This window comes from Fundulus heteroclitus, chromosome 20 (genome assembly GCF_011125445.2).
Source record: "Fundulus heteroclitus isolate FHET01 chromosome 20, MU-UCD_Fhet_4.1, whole genome shotgun sequence".
In the NCBI taxonomy this organism is placed as follows: Eukaryota; Metazoa; Chordata; class Actinopteri; order Cyprinodontiformes; family Fundulidae; genus Fundulus; species Fundulus heteroclitus.
In genome coordinates this window covers 20574019-20590824 of record NC_046380.1, presented here as the reverse complement: position 1 = coordinate 20590824, position 16806 = coordinate 20574019, and the positions used below count along the sequence as shown (strand labels likewise).

The window sequence follows — 16806 nt, the reverse complement described above, 5'->3', positions numbered from 1 at the left end:
CTCATGCAGCCGAGACTCAACATTTCTATAAGGCAATCCGCGCAACAAAACGCTTATTCAGAGATGAGGTTCCTAGAAGTGATGCAGCCCATTGAAGCTGCTGATTTCTCTGTGTTAAAGCAAAGTTAGTCATTTAAAGTGGTTGTGTAAACGGTCGCTGGCCGATGGATTACCATCTGATCAACGAGTAAGCCATCCTCTTCCTAATGTTTCCGCCTGCATACTTCTTAGCCAAGATCTCACTTGCTTCATTAGAATAGATTTGAATTATAAGTACTGAGAAACAGAAAAGCAAATGCTCCTCATCTGTCTTAGCTTCAACAAAAGGGAAAGTCATGAATGCTTCTTTTCCTGAGATGAGATGGTCTCGCATCTTTGTTTATATAAGTTGTCTAATGAGCAGAACATTTTATGTTTATAAAGGAGGGAATTTTCTATCTGTAAAGAACAATTTATAATTTACGAATCAAGTATTTAAATCTACATACAGTTTACATCCGAAACAGAAATAGCACATTTACCTTTTTGTTTAGAAGAGCTAAAAAAAATTTTTGTCCAGTTTTTTGGAGAAAAATGCCCACTCATTCTTATTCCCACACCCTCTTTATACTCCTTTTGTATCGAACAGTAAGTCGGAGCAGGCTCTTGAAGTTACAATCCGAAATTTAAGCTAATTATTTTAAAGGCTGCTATTAAAAAAGAAAAGATGTCACTTCCTAGCAAACGTTCTGTCAGACGTAGAGGATCTTGTTTAAGATTTTGTTTTAAATTTTTTGTTACTTCCTAAATTTCCCCAAAACAGCTAACCACAGTAACGTCTCCTCATGGTCCAGAGCAGCTGTGATCTGTAAGTGTTAATATCTCAGCTGCTGCATATAATCAACCAATAGTGCTTTCCAACACGCTTTAATGTGACAGTGACGATTTTCCATCGTCCTCGTGCGGTACCGAGATCAAAGAGCATCAAAGAGGACTTAGTTGTTAGGTGTGATTTGGAGACGTGGAGAATAATTGCTGATGAGACGAAGGAGTCAACATGTAGCAGCTTTAAAAACAACGTGTCTTCACGGCTTTTAAAGGTTTGGCAAACTTGTGTTGTTGTTTTTTTGCCTTCCACATGGACACGTGAGATGTTGGCACTAGTCCTGCCACGTCTGTCAGGCTACATACTGAACATTTTTTAATACAAACCTGTGTCGTCATCATCAAGTGTTGCCTCACCGCCAAGCGTCAGATATTTATGTAATGTTTGTTACCTCTCTGCCCTGTGTAGTTTTGTAGCTGGAGATGGTTTTGTCCTGCTGCTGATGAACACGCAGCTGCGGTCGCTGGAAACAGCATCCATGTTTATGTACTAAAAGGGCACTTGAACAGCAGAGAAGTGACTTTGTTTTAAACTACGAAACCAATTCACTCGCTTGGCAGTATGTTAACCAGAACAGAACAACAGCATGTTTGGTACGAAAAAGTTTATAAACTGTTGTAGAAAAATGTAATCGTGGACAATTAAATTTTTTTCACAATCAAGAGGAAAACAGCAGTTTGAAACTTTGAAGTCAATGTTTTATCCATTATTAAACAAATTAAGACATTTATAGTATGTCTTTTTTAAACTTATGTCCATCATTAGTTGCTGGAAAATAATGTTTATGTTTATAAATAATAATAATATATGTTTATAAATAATAATCCCATCATTCTTATTGATTCTAATCCCTATAATATTAAACAGGAAACAGAAGCCTGAACATCTATTGAAATCACTGTAAAAAGGTAAACTTTAAATGGATTACTTATTATTCTTTAATAAACTATTGGTTTGATAGTGTTGTTAGAACAAAATTGTATGATATTTTTACTCTAGCATCAGCTTGGCTAATATGTTGGAAATATTCCATTTAATAAACAAAGCTAGCAATACTGAGGTGAGAAAATAGATTCAAATACTTCATTACAGGTACATAGGCTCCGGGTAAATTTAGAAACTATTATTCTGTACATTAAAAATTGTAGCCTAAAACATAACTAAAACAAAGAGATAATTCTTTCCTAATTCCCAGCATTGACATCCACTGAACACTTAGAGCATATGACTTATAGCCAGAGGGACTTTTATAATTCTGTGTATTAGTCACCAATATCAAAGCAACACCCACAGCACAAAAACAACAAAAAACACCTACTGAACACACTCACCAGAATATTTACTTCCTTAAACACCTGCAATGTAGTTGTTAGCGATAAAAGGATACAAAAGAATCCCACGTCTGGTGCACCTCCTGGGAGTTTAAAACTACTACTTTTCTAACTTCCTGTAGCTGCTGGCTGTGCTGCACCACTAGCAACAGCTGCAACATAAACAGGGACAGAATGTCTTTTTCCTTGGTACGGTTGTTAACAGGAAACAGTATCTGAAAAACCTGTTGTTGTTGTTGTAGATGTACATATTTGAAATAGAATGCTTATTAGGTTTCAGTAATAAGCTACATTAACACCACTATGTTTTTATTTATCAAAGTGTTTATTTTAGTGTCATTCACCTAATATGTTTGTTAAATTTAGATTTATAAACAAAGCGGGCAATATTAAAGTGGACCCAAAAAGTGTATGACAGACAGGAAATGATCTCTTCTCTGTGAGTAAATTTAGAAATTATGTTGTATGTAACAAATACTACCCTACAAAATGGTTAAACTAAAAACATCTATAGTGGAGAGATCCTGTTGCTAATTCACATGACTGGCACCCACTGAACATGTATAAGACTCAATATTGACAACTCATTGAATTGTTACATTGAGTAGGTTTTCAGACCCTTATAGTGAAAAAAAAGTCCCTCCCAGCTTTATTAGTCAGAACTGCTAAACTTTGCGTCACAACTGGTAATAAATCACACATACGTGAAGCTGCCACTGGTTGATCCCCTACAGTGAGTTGCAGACATAAAAAAAAAAAACCTACTAAAATAAACAATTATATTTCTAATTTTGGTTAATCGAGATTATGGGTGTGTAGATATTATGCCAAAAAAGTGAAATATGACTGTGACCTCTACTAAGTATTTAATAAATGGACTAGACACTAGATAGACTTAAGAAAATCTAACAAACTAAAAACAAAACTAAAATTAAAATTAATACATGTGCATTAATTAAAAAACTACAGCTAAAGTTAATTTGTGGTTCTAAATATATGTAGTTTTGTTTTATTCATTTATTGTTACTCCCACAATGCTATCTCTCTGCAGTCCATTATAACCACATGCAGATGGTCAATTAACCAACAAATTATGATGTCAGTCAGTGAATTTTAGGTCTGCTCTTAAAGGCTATTAACTGTTAATTACTGAACTCACTCTGGGTCCATGGGCCCAAACAGCTTCCACAAAAAGGTTACCAGATTTTTCAAAAATATGTCCGGGGACACTTCCAGCTGGTTGGTGGCAGTTGCAATCATGCTCTTATTCGTAAAACGCTGAAAACGGGGACATTTCCGGGAACAGCTTTAGCCAAAGTCAGGTCGTCTAAAAACGGGAACTGTCCTCGGAAATTGGGGATGTCTGGTCACCTTGTGCCACATGGTAAATATTGGTGGAAACATCAGTAACAACGCCCTGACTGTTAAAGCACTCCCTAGTTTGAAACAACTCCTTTTCTAACTCCTACCTATAGCAGACTTATGCTAGCATGTACATTAACAGCAAAAAAGGGAGATTTTGTTTAATCTGTGTTGTTTCTGTTGCCGTTCTTCCCTGTAGCATTGCTAGAGTTAACTATGTTTTTGTTCGAGTCTTTGCAATGAAAAACAAAAAAATAGCCCTGTTTGCTGCTGCTTGTGTAAACCATTGGGTTAAGTTGATATGACATTTAGTCACAACAAGACAAGTGTGTTCATGGGTCCCCTTAAGCATGGGACCTCCTTCACGCACGCTCATTCAGACTTAATTTGCCAATGTTTTTTGTATTCTTTTTACATTGATTTTTTTTTTTTATAATTTGTAAATCAGATGTTTCTCAAAAGTGGAATACTGATTGGAAAATAAAACAGATTTACTGCATGCTAATGTTGTTTGATGCCAATTTATGCTTTGCTACATTACCCTTTAGTGTGTTGTTGTAGATTCATATCTGTTTATCTCAGCACCATACATTTCTCACAGGGTTTAATATTCGTTCAGTGCAGCTTTGTATTGAAGCTGCAGTAACCAGTATTAGTTTTTATCTTGCTTGTGAGAATATTTCTTTCTGCCGTTTAGCTGACCAAGCGTGTCTTCATTTTCATTGGCTAACGCAGTCGGAAAGGTAATAGGAAAGCACCCAAGAGACAGCACATAAGATACGTCGCAGCGTTCGACTTAAACATGAAGCCTAAAAATTTGATGTGATTTTATGAGTGTATTGATCTATATGCAAGTCTTTTTTTTCTTTTTTTTCTTCATTTTGAGATGCACAGCTTTATCAGCGCAGAGCGTTAGAGTGCCCACGCTTTCCCTGTGTGTTTGAGCCTCTCGGAGAGAAGACGTCACTTATAATGAAGTGCTTCTGGAAAAAATAGGCTGTACAAACGTCTGAATGCCGCTCGGCTGTGCTGCAGGTGTAGTTTTGATGTTTGTCCAGTACCCTGATATTATTTAGAATGAGTCAAACAGCACGATGCCAAATAACCTAATTTGTGAGGGAACACGGCTGAGCGAGGAAAGCGACATGCACAGAGTTACGATTATGTAATTATCTAATCTGTGTGGGGAGTCGACAAGTTGTGCTCCTCATAGGGCAGTTAATACGGCTTTTTTTCCCCCCAGCAAAACTGTAAATGTGAGTCCAGCTCAATGCATGGATTAAGAACACATGTCCGTAATGGATCCCCGGTTTATAATTTGTAGAAAAAAGTTGTCCATATGGGCTTGATCATGTTGAACATTTTTATTCGTGGCTCAGACCTTCCAGTCCTGTTCCACAAAAAAAAAAAAAAAAGAATTACATAACGGGTGGTTTTTCATAAAAAAAAGGTGAAAACATAAGAGAATCAGCAGAGATCAGGCTGTTAACTTGTTGGCTCGTGTGTTTCTTTGCATCTCTTGCAGTGTTATTGTGTGATGCCCTTAAAGCAACAATGACCACAGATCAGTTTTTGCCCATGGATGATAACTCAGCAACTGCTGTGTTTGATGCAAATGGCGTTGATGTAACACCAAGAAAAGACCGGGGAGTTTTCAAGGTGTGTATTATCTTTGTCTGCATTTTCGCCACACTGTTTTCAGCCTCCTACAGCCTTTACAGCTGACGTTTCCTTTGGATGTTGTTTAGCGGAAAGTTTCCTGTCTTTTCTCAGGTCGTGAAGCGTCAGGGCCTCGATGGGGACCGGCCAATGATTGGGGACAAAGTGACTGTACACTACACTGGAAAACTGCTTAGTGGGAAGAAATTTGATTGCAGTCGGGAACGGAAGGAGCCGTTTTGCTTCAATGTAGGCAAAGGTAGGTGTCTTTGGTTGTTGCTGTCAAACTCTGTGAATTTTTAGTGTTATATTTAAATGAAAACAGCTTTTAACACATTTTTCAGAATGCATTTGAGGTTGTGGCTGCTATTGTGTCTATGTGGGCAACTGTTTTAAAGCTCTGAATTTATTGTTTTGTTGATATATTTGAGCCAAAATTGATCCTATTTGACCAACATTTACGATTTCTAGCTTATGTAGGGAGAGATCTTCATTTGTCTTGGTGATGGTGATATAATATTGTTTTTTTTTACGTAAGCAAATACCAGATAAGCATTTCCCTGTTTCTAGTCTAGCCTTTATGCAAAGCTAAACTGATACGCTCTGGCGGTAGTGTCATGTTTTCATAGCAAGTGCATTCATGGTGAACTAGATGGTTAATTTCTCATAATTCTTTTTTGTTGTATTTATTCTTTTAATGACTTTAGTGAACCTTTTTTTTCTCCTCACAGGACAAGTCCTAAAAGCATGGGACATTGGTGTGATGTCCATGCAGAGAGGGGAGGTGTGCACGCTGCTCTGTAAACCAGATTATGCCTACGGACCAACTGGAAATCCAGACAAAATACCTCCCAACTCTTCAGTAGTGTTTGAGGTCAGCGTGCCCTGTTGCTGCAGCCTTAGATTAATTATGAATCACTCTGAGGGACTCTTCTAATGTGAACGCACGTCTTATGTGTCTAAACCCTGATTGCTGATTATAAAATTAACACATTTTTCTATTTTAATCCTCCCTTAACCAAACAGCCGTCTCGTCTGAGTGGCACTCATTGTGTTAGGGCCTATGTGGAAAAACACAATTTAAAAAAAAAAAAAAAAAAAACAACATAAGGCCATACAAATATCAAGAGAGATGTATTTCTGCTAAAAAATATCACCCCCAATGTGGACAGATTAATAAAACAAATCAATATTTTTAAACCTTTTTATACTTGTGGTTGTGTGTGTGTTGCAGCAGCCATTAAAAATTAACTGTGTTAGACAACAGCATGTTTGGTACAAAAGAATCTGTAAACTGCTGCGATTTATATTTTCTGTTTTATAATGTGATATTTTTGTCCACCTATTTGTGGACAATTTAATTTTTTACCACAATCAAGAAGAAAACAGCTGTTTGAAACTTTTAAGTCAGCGTTTTATCTATTATTACATAAATTAAGACATTTAGAGTATGTCTTTGTTAAACTTATGTCCTTCATTAGTTGCTGGGAAATAATATTTATGTTTATAAAAATACTAATAAAAATAATAATCCAGTTTACTGCATAAGATTGGGTTTTTAGAATTTAACATATTCTTATTGATTCTAATCCTTATAATATTAAACTGGAAATAGAAGCTTGAACATCTATTGAAATCATTATAAAAAAGCAAACATTTAAATTGATTACTTATTATTCTTTAGTAAACTATTGGTTCGATAGTGTTGTTAGAACCAAAGAATAATAAGTAATAATAAGTTATCCATAATAAAAAATAATCCATAATAAAGAATAATAAGTGTTATTCTAATAGGCTAAACTTCATAGGTGCCATTTTTTATTCTTTTCAGAACACATATAAACTATTTGTGGTTTGATAAAACTAAAATAAGAGACTGTAATAACCATCATTTGATTTAGAGGAACAAAGGGAGTTGTTAGGAATGGGGGTGCCAGCATCATGATGTGTGGGTGTTTTGCTGCACAATAGACGGCTTTACAAAATCAAATCGGATCATGAGGATCAAACCTTACGTGGAAATATTGAGACAACATCTAAAGACATCGATCAGCAGATGAAAACCTGGGTGCAGAGTGTTTTGCCGAAAGAAATATGCAAAAAGAAAACAACAAGAAAAACAACCTGAAAATTAAAAGAGTTCTTCTGGTAGCCCAAAATGCCACCGAGAACTTTAAACAACACTTTGGACCAGATTTACCTAAATAATGTGCTTCTGCAAATCCAACAGAGGGGCAGATTTAAAATTATGGTCATTTCAAGACCAATAACCAGTCATCAACTACACGATCACACAGTCACAGTCAAATAATCATACCTTTTATTGTCAGCAACCAGTAATTTATAAATCACACAGTCGCAGCCTGTTTACTTTTACAGCACTGGATAAAACTTAAATGCATGTTCGGGCAAACTATTAAAAATAACACTCCTAACTTAAAAAAAGAAAACCCCTGCTATAAATAAACCTATAATTTATTCCATACTGTCTCTGGCAGACATGCTTTAATTTTAATCGTGTTTTGTTTTAATGTCTGTTGCCACTTCTCTCTTTTCTCTCCTCCTACATGTGCTGAAATGCAAAGTTTTACGGAGTTGTGATTTCGTAATCAGCCTTATATTACAGTATTTGTGTGAAATGGTGATGCTAATTTTTTTTTTTTTTTTTTTACCACAACAGATGGAGCTGCTTAACTTCGAAGGAGAGATACTTACAACTGACGGCGGCATCGTGAGGAGAATAAAGGTCAAAGGGGAAGGTTACAGCAATCCTAACGACGGAGCGAGCGTCGATGGTAGCCCATTATGTGCTTTACAGACCGATTCCTATAGGATTGAACCATATTGCCAGAGGTTTGAGCTGTGTCCTGTTTCGCACAGTACACCTGGAGGGACGCTGCGGGGACCGGTTGTTTGACTGCCGGGATGTTAGCTTCGTTGTTGGAGAAGGTGAAGATAAAGGCATTCCTTTGGGGGTGGACCGAGCCATGGACAAGATGCAAAGAGGAGAATGCTGTTTACTTTACCTAAAACCAAAGTAAGCCTCTCACAAATCTTCAAAACATGCAAAATGTCTTTTTGGTATTACATTTTCAGATGGGAATGATTGTTTCAAATGCTTTATTCTCCTGACTGCAAGCTGTGGATTAGATTTCACTTCCATATTATTTATACAACAAATTCATAGTCTTTGAGAGGTGTACAGTTAGCTATGAAATCAGCCAAGATTCCACAGAAGTGTGTAAAAATAACATTTGTTGATGTTGCAAAAAAAAAAAAAAAAAAAAAAAATCAAGGGCATTTTGAACATTTTAACTTAATTTTTTATTATTATTATTTATTTATTTTTACAACCAAAGACTTAATTGTATTTTATCGGGATTTTGTGTTGTAGCCCGACACAAAGCAGTGCAGAACTGCGTAGGGTACGGACATTTTTGTTGCAAGTACACAACAAGTTTTAGGGCTCACCTGTACTTTGTTGAATTTTCCTTTGTTCTAAGTTTATCCACAAGCTTTGCCCCTCCGTCAGAAAACATAGCATGATGCCGTCACCGCCATGCTTCACTGCGGGATATGGTGTGTTCAGAGCAATATGTACTGTTATAAGTGTGCTGCTTGTTGGCCAAGAAGCCTGACAAGAGCCCTGGACCTCTTTTCGCTTTGATTTCTTTCTGACGCTTTTCTGTAAAGGCCAGATTTGTTGAGTGGGCAGCTAACAGCGGCTGTGCTGAGTTTCTCCTACCTGAGTTGTGGATCTTTGTAGCTCTTCTGTAGTTACCTCCCGGCTGCTTCTCTGACTAACTCTCCCAGCCTGTCCATTTATTATTTTAGATATTGTCTTAAAATGTTTTTATTCCCTAACTCTGCTTTAAATTTCTTCACGCTTACTGGGTTCCTTGGTCACCATGTTGCTGAACAGTTACTCATTTTCTCCAACAAACTTCTGAGTGGGTTATATTTTTATTTGGCTATTATAGTTTAGGGATAATAAGCATTACATTATTTCAACAACAAGATATCAACTCTTATCTGTATAGAAAAATGTGAAAAAAAGAGTCTTCAGTTCCTTTCATTTATAAGGGCAAACTTTTTGGGTTTTGGAAAACATAAATATGGCATGTTAGGTTGTTACTTCGGGTTAATTTGATTAATCATGTAGATTTGCCAGTGAATTGGCTTAGGCAGTGTACTTTAAAAGTCAAAATATAAATTTATTACTTTTTCAGACTGCGTGGATCTTGTGCAAAAATGAGTTTTATATCTCTGTAATTACCTAAATGTGAAGTGTTGTACGGCTAATGGTAATTTCTTCTTTATGACCCAGACACATATGGCCAATGTCACTTTGACACACACTAAATACTTTTAAAAATGTAATATCATGACTCCCTCAGTCAAGAGCAGCCCTTTGCCTTACTCCCTTTCTGCTAAAGCACGAGATCGAAGGCATTAGAAATATGTAGCAGAAAAGGTATTGCACTCCATCAGCAGATAACCTTGAGAATCAAGGGAGTGCAACAGTTACAAGAGCAGGGAGTCCTTCTCCTGCTCAGATCGTTAAAGACAGGAAAGTATTGTTTGTGCATGAATCAGAGGCGTTCTTTCTGCTTTCTGTCCTTCTTTACAGACTCCATTTAAATCTGCAGATTTATTGTGTGTAGATTTGTAGCACTCTGTTTTTCATTTAACTCACATATGCATGCTTAGTTTCCATCCTCTCAGTTCCTAGAAACGTTTTGAAGTTAAGGGTAATCATTTGCCTCTAAAGGAATAAAAGAAAGTATAGACAATGTGCTTCATATTAAAATCCTTTGGTTGGCTCAAATGGAGTCAAAGGAATGTCATTTTATTTACTTTTGCTCTGTAAAATTACTTCCAAGTCTCATGAGGCTGTGTGTCTTCAATATTAGCCCACTGCGATTAGTTCTTAAACAGGATTTTCAGCCACGAAGGTTTGATTTTATGAAAATCTGGCATGATGTGGAAAAAAATAAGTATTTACAGTGGCTTGCGAAACTAGACTGTTTCCAAAAATAAATGTCTTTTATTGATTTTTTTTTTTTTTTTTTTACACAAATTATTTAACCTACTTAACTCCAGTACACCTAAATAAAATCCAGGGCTTGTGTTTAATTTAATCTTCGTATTTGCAGCAGTTGTGTGATGGTCTTGGGGGCTTGCTAGAGAACATTAGATTTCAGTAAATGTGGAGTGGTTGAGGTTTAACATGACAAAATGTGGAAAAGTCCAAAGAATAACAATAATTTATCAAAGCACTGCATGCTCTGTTCATAATTATTGCTGTGTTTAATTAAAAAAGTTTTTTTTTTCTTCCATCTACAGGTATGGGTTTGGTAGTGAAGGCAAATCAGAATACAAAGTTGGACCAGATAAAGATATCGTGTATGAAGTTACGCTCAAAGACTTTAAAAGGGTGAGTGATTTGTAATTCTAGGAATAAAACTGAATTTAGCTTTACAGAAGATTAGATGAGAATATTTTTAAATGTAGCTGTATTTAAACATATTTTGAGCAGATATAAAGAAAAGGTAACTTTTAAAATAACCTTGCTACAATCTAATGATCATTTTTCCCACAAGGCTAAAGAGTCCTGGGAAATGGACGTGAATGAAAAGCTGGATGTCGTCTCTGTAGTGAAAAATAAAGGGAATCAGTATTTTAAGGTAAGGTTTATAGCTAATGCAGCTGTTTGTCGCTAAACAATTTTTTTTAAATCTTCAGAACTGATCTTTAGTGTTCATTATTAGGCAGGACGGCACCACCAGGCAGTCATCCAGTACCAGCGCATCATTTCTTGGCTGGAGTTCGAGTGCGGTACTGGGATTGAGCAGCATAAGAGGATACAAGACTACGTTTTAACAGCTCACCTCAATTTAGCATTATGTTTCCTTCGGCTAAAAGAGTTCTCTCAAGCAGTGGAAAGCTGTAATAAGGTGAGCTGCGTTACCCTGACTGCAGTGCATATAGACCTCCACAACCTCCTCCCAGCTATGTTTAGCTGCCGTTGCATGTTAAATGTTTCTCCTCATTCCTGTGTTTGTTTGTGCAAGGTAATCGAGCAGGATGAGAGCAACGAGAAGGCCCTGTATCGCCGAGGGGAGGCCCGGCTTCTCCGCAACGAGTACAGCTTGGCCATGGCAGACTTTCAGAAGGTCCTGGAGGTCAACCCTTCGAATCGTGCGGCTCGTGGTCAGCTTTCCAGCTGCCAGAGCAAGATGAAGGAACACCAAGAGCAGGAAAAGAAGATCTACGCCAACATGTTCCAGAAATTTGCGGACAGGGACTCCAAGGTCTGTGAACTGTCCATTCTTGGCTAAATATAGCGTTGCAGTCGTAGTAAATAATATATTTTCCATTTCTTTTCCCTAAGAATTATGGTTTCTGTGTTTATTTAAAGGCAAATAATGAGTAGCAGTAGAAAAACTTAGCTTTGAAATTACATTGACAAACATTGATATTTTGATTATGTGCGAATGACTGGAAAAGGAGCTTTTTTCCTGGGAGTTATACAGGCTCTAAAGGAGAAATTTAATCGCATTTTAAAAAAAATTACGGTTATTTGCACAAGCTGGACAAGTTTGATGATCTGCAATCGTCTTTAAAACATTGACCACGACACAATGCACATGGTCAGAAAAGATTTAAAAACTTTCAAACATGCAAAGAATCTTGCCCATATGTTCACCTTGCCCAGTAATGACACAATTAGTTAATTTCAATACATTTATATAAATTTGGTAAGTTTAACAGTGTGTGGGATTTCCCCTCCAGGCTGTACTTATTCAGTGTTATACTGACCTCTAGTGGTGAAACACGGCTCTGTAGAAAAAGGCATAAAAGAAAAAGAAGAAACATGTATACAAAATTTGTTAAACATTGGGAACTTATTAAAAGATATCACTCACTTCATTAAAGTACTATGTAAGGAAACACTTTTTCTTAGATTAACAGTTTTATGTAAATGTAATGGTTATGCAATGGTAATGGTTTCTTCTCCCTGCTCATGTTAAATCCCGTTTCTGCCTAAACAGACCGGCAGAACGAGGAGGAGGAAGGATGAGAGCATGAGGAGCAGCATGAACGGTGAAGTGGGCATTAAACGAAGGCGGCGGAGTCAGGACTATCCGTCGTAGCAGGGACACGTGAGAAAGGGAGAAGAGACAGCCTCCTATCTGCAGGGAGCAGAGGCGCAGAAACAGCTGGATAAAAGCCTCTAACCCGCACCTCTTCGCCCCCCCCTCCAAAAAAAAAAAAAATCCAGCGGGACCATTCCTGCGTATAAAGCAGAGAGTGAGCTGAACAGCATTTATTTGTCACATGTACTGTTGAACAACGTTCCTCACTGTGGGGATAGTACTACAAAAATCACACAGTGAATATCGATATGAACACTTTTTGTCCAGTCTTTTTTTTTTTTTTAAGAAAAAAAAAAGTAATTTCATTTCTTCAACAAAACCAACAGTAATCACCCCTTTTGTAGTCATTAGGCCACTGTGCTGACATGTGCCTCCATAGTGTGACTTGGTATTAGGCCTTTCTAGGGCAGCTGCATGCATGAGTCATGTTTGGGATTCAGACTTGAAACCTTGCAAAATTTTAAAATGTGCAATATGAACTATGAAAAGCTATATGAAAAAAGGCAGAAGCTGGTAACTGAGTGGTGTTTTTTAGAAAAAAACACACACAATTCGATTTAGTTTTTTGCCCAACAAGCTTGGTTAAACTTGGGTTAAACGTGGATAAATAATAGGGACAGCGGTTTTTTTAGAAAATAGATTTTATAAACCCCGGATCTGAACTTTACATTTTCATCCGGCAACAGAAGAGCTGCAAAGAAAAAAAAAAGCACAAGCAGATGCCAAAATGATCCTAAAACAATGATCTGTATTTTTAAGTGTGGCAAATTCCTGATTGACATTCGACTGTAGATATTTTTTTAAAACGTGTCAACAGCTGAAAAGGTTACTTCCAGAAAAGAATTGAAAGTTGAGCACTTTGTTTTCCTAAAACTGTTTCGACAATGATGATGCACTAAAAATACCTATACATCCATGATAATAACCTTTTAATTTGTACAATTTTATATATTTCGCCCATCAGACAGTATTAAAGAGAAGCCAGCAAGGTACTGTTGTGAATTAAGTTAAAAGGGGACAAACACTTGTGCAAGGTTTTATAAAAGGAATATGATACATTGTAAGCCACTGGCAGCTGCAAAACACCTAAGATGGTGAAAAATACAAAAGACAGAACACAAGTGCATTCACCAAAATAAACAGAAACAAACAAACTGGATATCATTTCAAAGGTAATTTATTTCAGTCATTCAACTCAGAAATTGAAAAGCATAGAAGTTCATAACACAAAATGATGTATTTTACGTGTTTCTGGATACTTTTGATAATTTTGGCTTACAGCTGATATGAACCCAACATCATGTTTCTCAGAATATTAGAGTATTGCGTAAGATCAACTAAAAATCATTTCCCACGCCGAAAAATGGGTCTATCAATCATACATTTTTTTCTCCATAGAGCACTTTAAATACAATCTAATGTAAGGAAACGTGCTGAGATGTATGTCCATGGCCTGGAGAGTATAGACCTAAAGTCCCTGGTCATTGCTCCTTTTGGATGAGCCCAGCATGGCGTGGAGGTGATCAGTCAGAGTCTCTGCTGAGGTGTGCAGGATGCCCACGTTGCTTTGATAGCAGCTGTGGGCAGGCACCAAGTCCAGCTGGAAAGTCAAATGAGCATCTCCATAAATCTTGTCAGCAGATGGAAACATGAAGTTCTGCTTTGAATGTGGACCTGAGAAAACACAGAAGACCAACACCGGCAGGCATATAAACTTGACTCCCCAGATCCTCTTTAGTCAGGACCCTGACGCAGCTTGGCGTCTGTTCCTCGCCACTCTTCTTCCAGACCCTGGGTCCTCGATTTTCAAATTTTACTTACACCTGAAAAGAGACTGAGAAACATCCAGTCTTTTCCCTTCTTCCTCGGGGTAAGATATTTCTGCCATCTCGGTTTCAGGAGTTGTTGGACACAACAATTGTCTCGGTTATAACCCACATCCTGGAAACCGTGTGGCTCTTAAAGCTCTGGCTCCACTCACACCTTGTGAATATCTACCAATATGGATGCGCTTTTCTTGTGCACTATTTTTCTGTTTCAGTCTTTCCTTCGATAGAACCTCCATTAAAGTGCTTGGATACAGCCACCTGTGAACAGCCAGCTCCTTTATCTATGGCCTTTCGGACTTACCCTCCTAGTTAAGGGAATATCTGTTGGAGGACTGTCAAGTTATTATTTAGGGCATAACATAACATTTCTCCATTGCAAATTGTCTTTTTATTTGTCTTATGTACTATTCATAAATTGAATTGAATTTGTAAGCCACAATCATCCAAATGAACAGAATTACCGTAAGTGCTTTAAATACAGCGTGTTTAATGAATCTATATAATACACAATACGAATTCTTCAATGAAATAAATGAACTTTTGGGTGACATTCTAGACGTTTTGAGACGCAGCTTTGTGTTATATTGAATGTCTTGCAGCGATCCAGTGGTTTAGCACTTAGTTCTCACAGCAGGAGGTTCCCGGGTCTGACCTGCCGGACGCCCAAAGCCTTTCTGTGAGACGTTTATCTCTCGTCATTAGTTTACTCCCTCAGTCCAAAGACGTTAATTGGTGAACCCCGATGTCGTTATAAGTGTGACTTGAATGTTGTGAATATAACACCCCCCCCCCCTCACACACGAACGTCATGTTCTGTTTTAGATAGGATAGTTTGCAGCCCAAACCTACGTTTTCGTTTACACTCTGGAGCTTTAAATACATTTAAAGAGTTAAACTGAACTTTTACCCTCTGTAAAACAAACAAACAAAAAAAAAAAAATGGCACAACCTGCTAGAAGGCTTGTAGTGATGATAGTAAGCAACACATAATTACTTCACACCCCCCCCCCCCCGGCTTTGTATTTGGCTTCTTCTTGTCTGTGTGCGGGAGACTTTGGAATCATCACAAATTTGTCTAATTTATTTTTTTAGCGATATGAATTTTTTTAAAATATTTTTTTGCCTCAGCTTTGAAATGTTTCTTTTTTTTCTTACTTTACACTCAATCCATTTCTTAAAAAAAAAAAAAAAAAGCGTGTTAATGTTTGTGTAAAGGGCAATATTGCACTTTGGTCACTGTCCAACCAACACTGTCATCCTTGTATGTCATGTCCAAATTTCTCTGGACAATAATATTGAGATGTTTTAGAAACATTTGGCTGGTTCAGAATGAAAACCTTAGCTGTCTTAACAATTTTGCATTAAAAAAAAAAAAGAAAGAAAAGAAAGTGGCAGTGACGACTTTGTGTGTTTGTGTGTCTGTATATATTATTGTATCTTGACAAGGTTTCTAAACAGCTTGTTGCTAAATGTTTTCAAGTGCTGCTGCCTCTGAATATTCAAATATTTTGTATAGTGAAAATGAGCATGAAGTACTTTTTTCTAGCCGTTTAATTTGTAGACAAAGATTTACAGATTGTCTTACCAACAGCAAGTAAAAGTAAAAATATTTTCAGCCTTCTTATTTGTCACGTTTTGGTAAATTTACAATCAGCGAATCTAGATGTGGGGGGAAAAAAGAACAAGAACCTAACAGGCTAGAGAGAGAAAAAAAATGCAGCTGGATAAACTGCAGTGTGTCCGATGTGTGATTGGATTTATCTAAACTATTGAAGTTTTCTGTCGCAAAATGTGTTTACATGTACTCAAACGATCGTCGTCTTGTAAAGAGATGATCCATGTTTTGAATCGGCATTTATGCAAAATAAATATTTTCTGACAAAAAGCGTGGCTCATGTCGTCTGTGCAACTCCGTGTTCACCAGCACACGCGTGTGGACAGCTCTTGTCCACACGCAAAACAAAAACAAAAAAGTTCCTGTTCCCCACTGATGCCTTTGTACATTGACATTACTTTGATCCTTTGTAGCCTCTCTGTAAACTCTGACCAAAGCTAAAGGAAACACATGCCAGGGAAATCCTACTGAGAAAGCTGGACTTTGTTTTAGGTTCATCAGATTCTGTATAATTAATAAAATATACGAACTAATGAACACTGAGTCTGAATCAGAAAGCGTCTAAAAGTTAAAAGCTCTGCACATTTATGCAACCTGGTTTTTGCAGGGTTTTTTTTTCCTTCTCAAATAAATGTGCTTGTTTTTCCAGCTCAGTCATACAGAATACATGTACTCCTTTTGCAGTATACTTTGGATCGTTGTCTCGCTGGAAAATAAATCTTCTCCTGAGCCGTAGTTCTCTTGCAGACGGAATAAGATTGTCCCCCAGCATTTCAGTGTATTTTGCAGCATTCAGTCGGCCCAGCACCCCTCGCGACCCAACAAGGAACAGACGTATTAGAAAATGGATGGATGGATGGATGGATGGATGGATTCTGCCCTTTATCTTTACAAACCTTCCAAGGCCAGCTGCTGAGAGACATCCTCACAGCATGATGCTGCCACCACCATGCTTCACAGTGGGGATAGTGTGTTTTTGGTGTTT

At 37.3% G+C, this 16806-nt stretch overlaps 1 protein-coding gene across 2 annotated transcripts in view; it reads left to right on the top strand.

Moving 5' to 3' along the window:
* Positions 1-16091, top strand: part of fkbp5 (FKBP prolyl isomerase 5) — an 18242-nt gene extending 2151 nt beyond the window's left edge. For both annotated transcript variants that reach the window (XM_021321577.2, XM_036152038.1), the window contains 10 exons: positions 5084-5217; positions 5332-5476; positions 5949-6091; positions 7898-8012; positions 8098-8254; positions 10564-10654; positions 10821-10904; positions 10989-11174; positions 11292-11531; positions 12273-16091. In XM_021321577.2, the coding sequence (XP_021177252.2) occupies positions 5084-5217; positions 5332-5476; positions 5949-6091; positions 7898-8012; positions 8098-8254; positions 10564-10654; positions 10821-10904; positions 10989-11174; positions 11292-11531; positions 12273-12374 (1397 nt within the window). In that variant the 3' untranslated portion in view covers positions 12375-16091. The remainder of the gene's footprint in view (positions 1-5083; positions 5218-5331; positions 5477-5948; positions 6092-7897; positions 8013-8097; positions 8255-10563; positions 10655-10820; positions 10905-10988; positions 11175-11291; positions 11532-12272) is intronic.
* Positions 16092-16806: the final 715 nt, after the last annotated feature.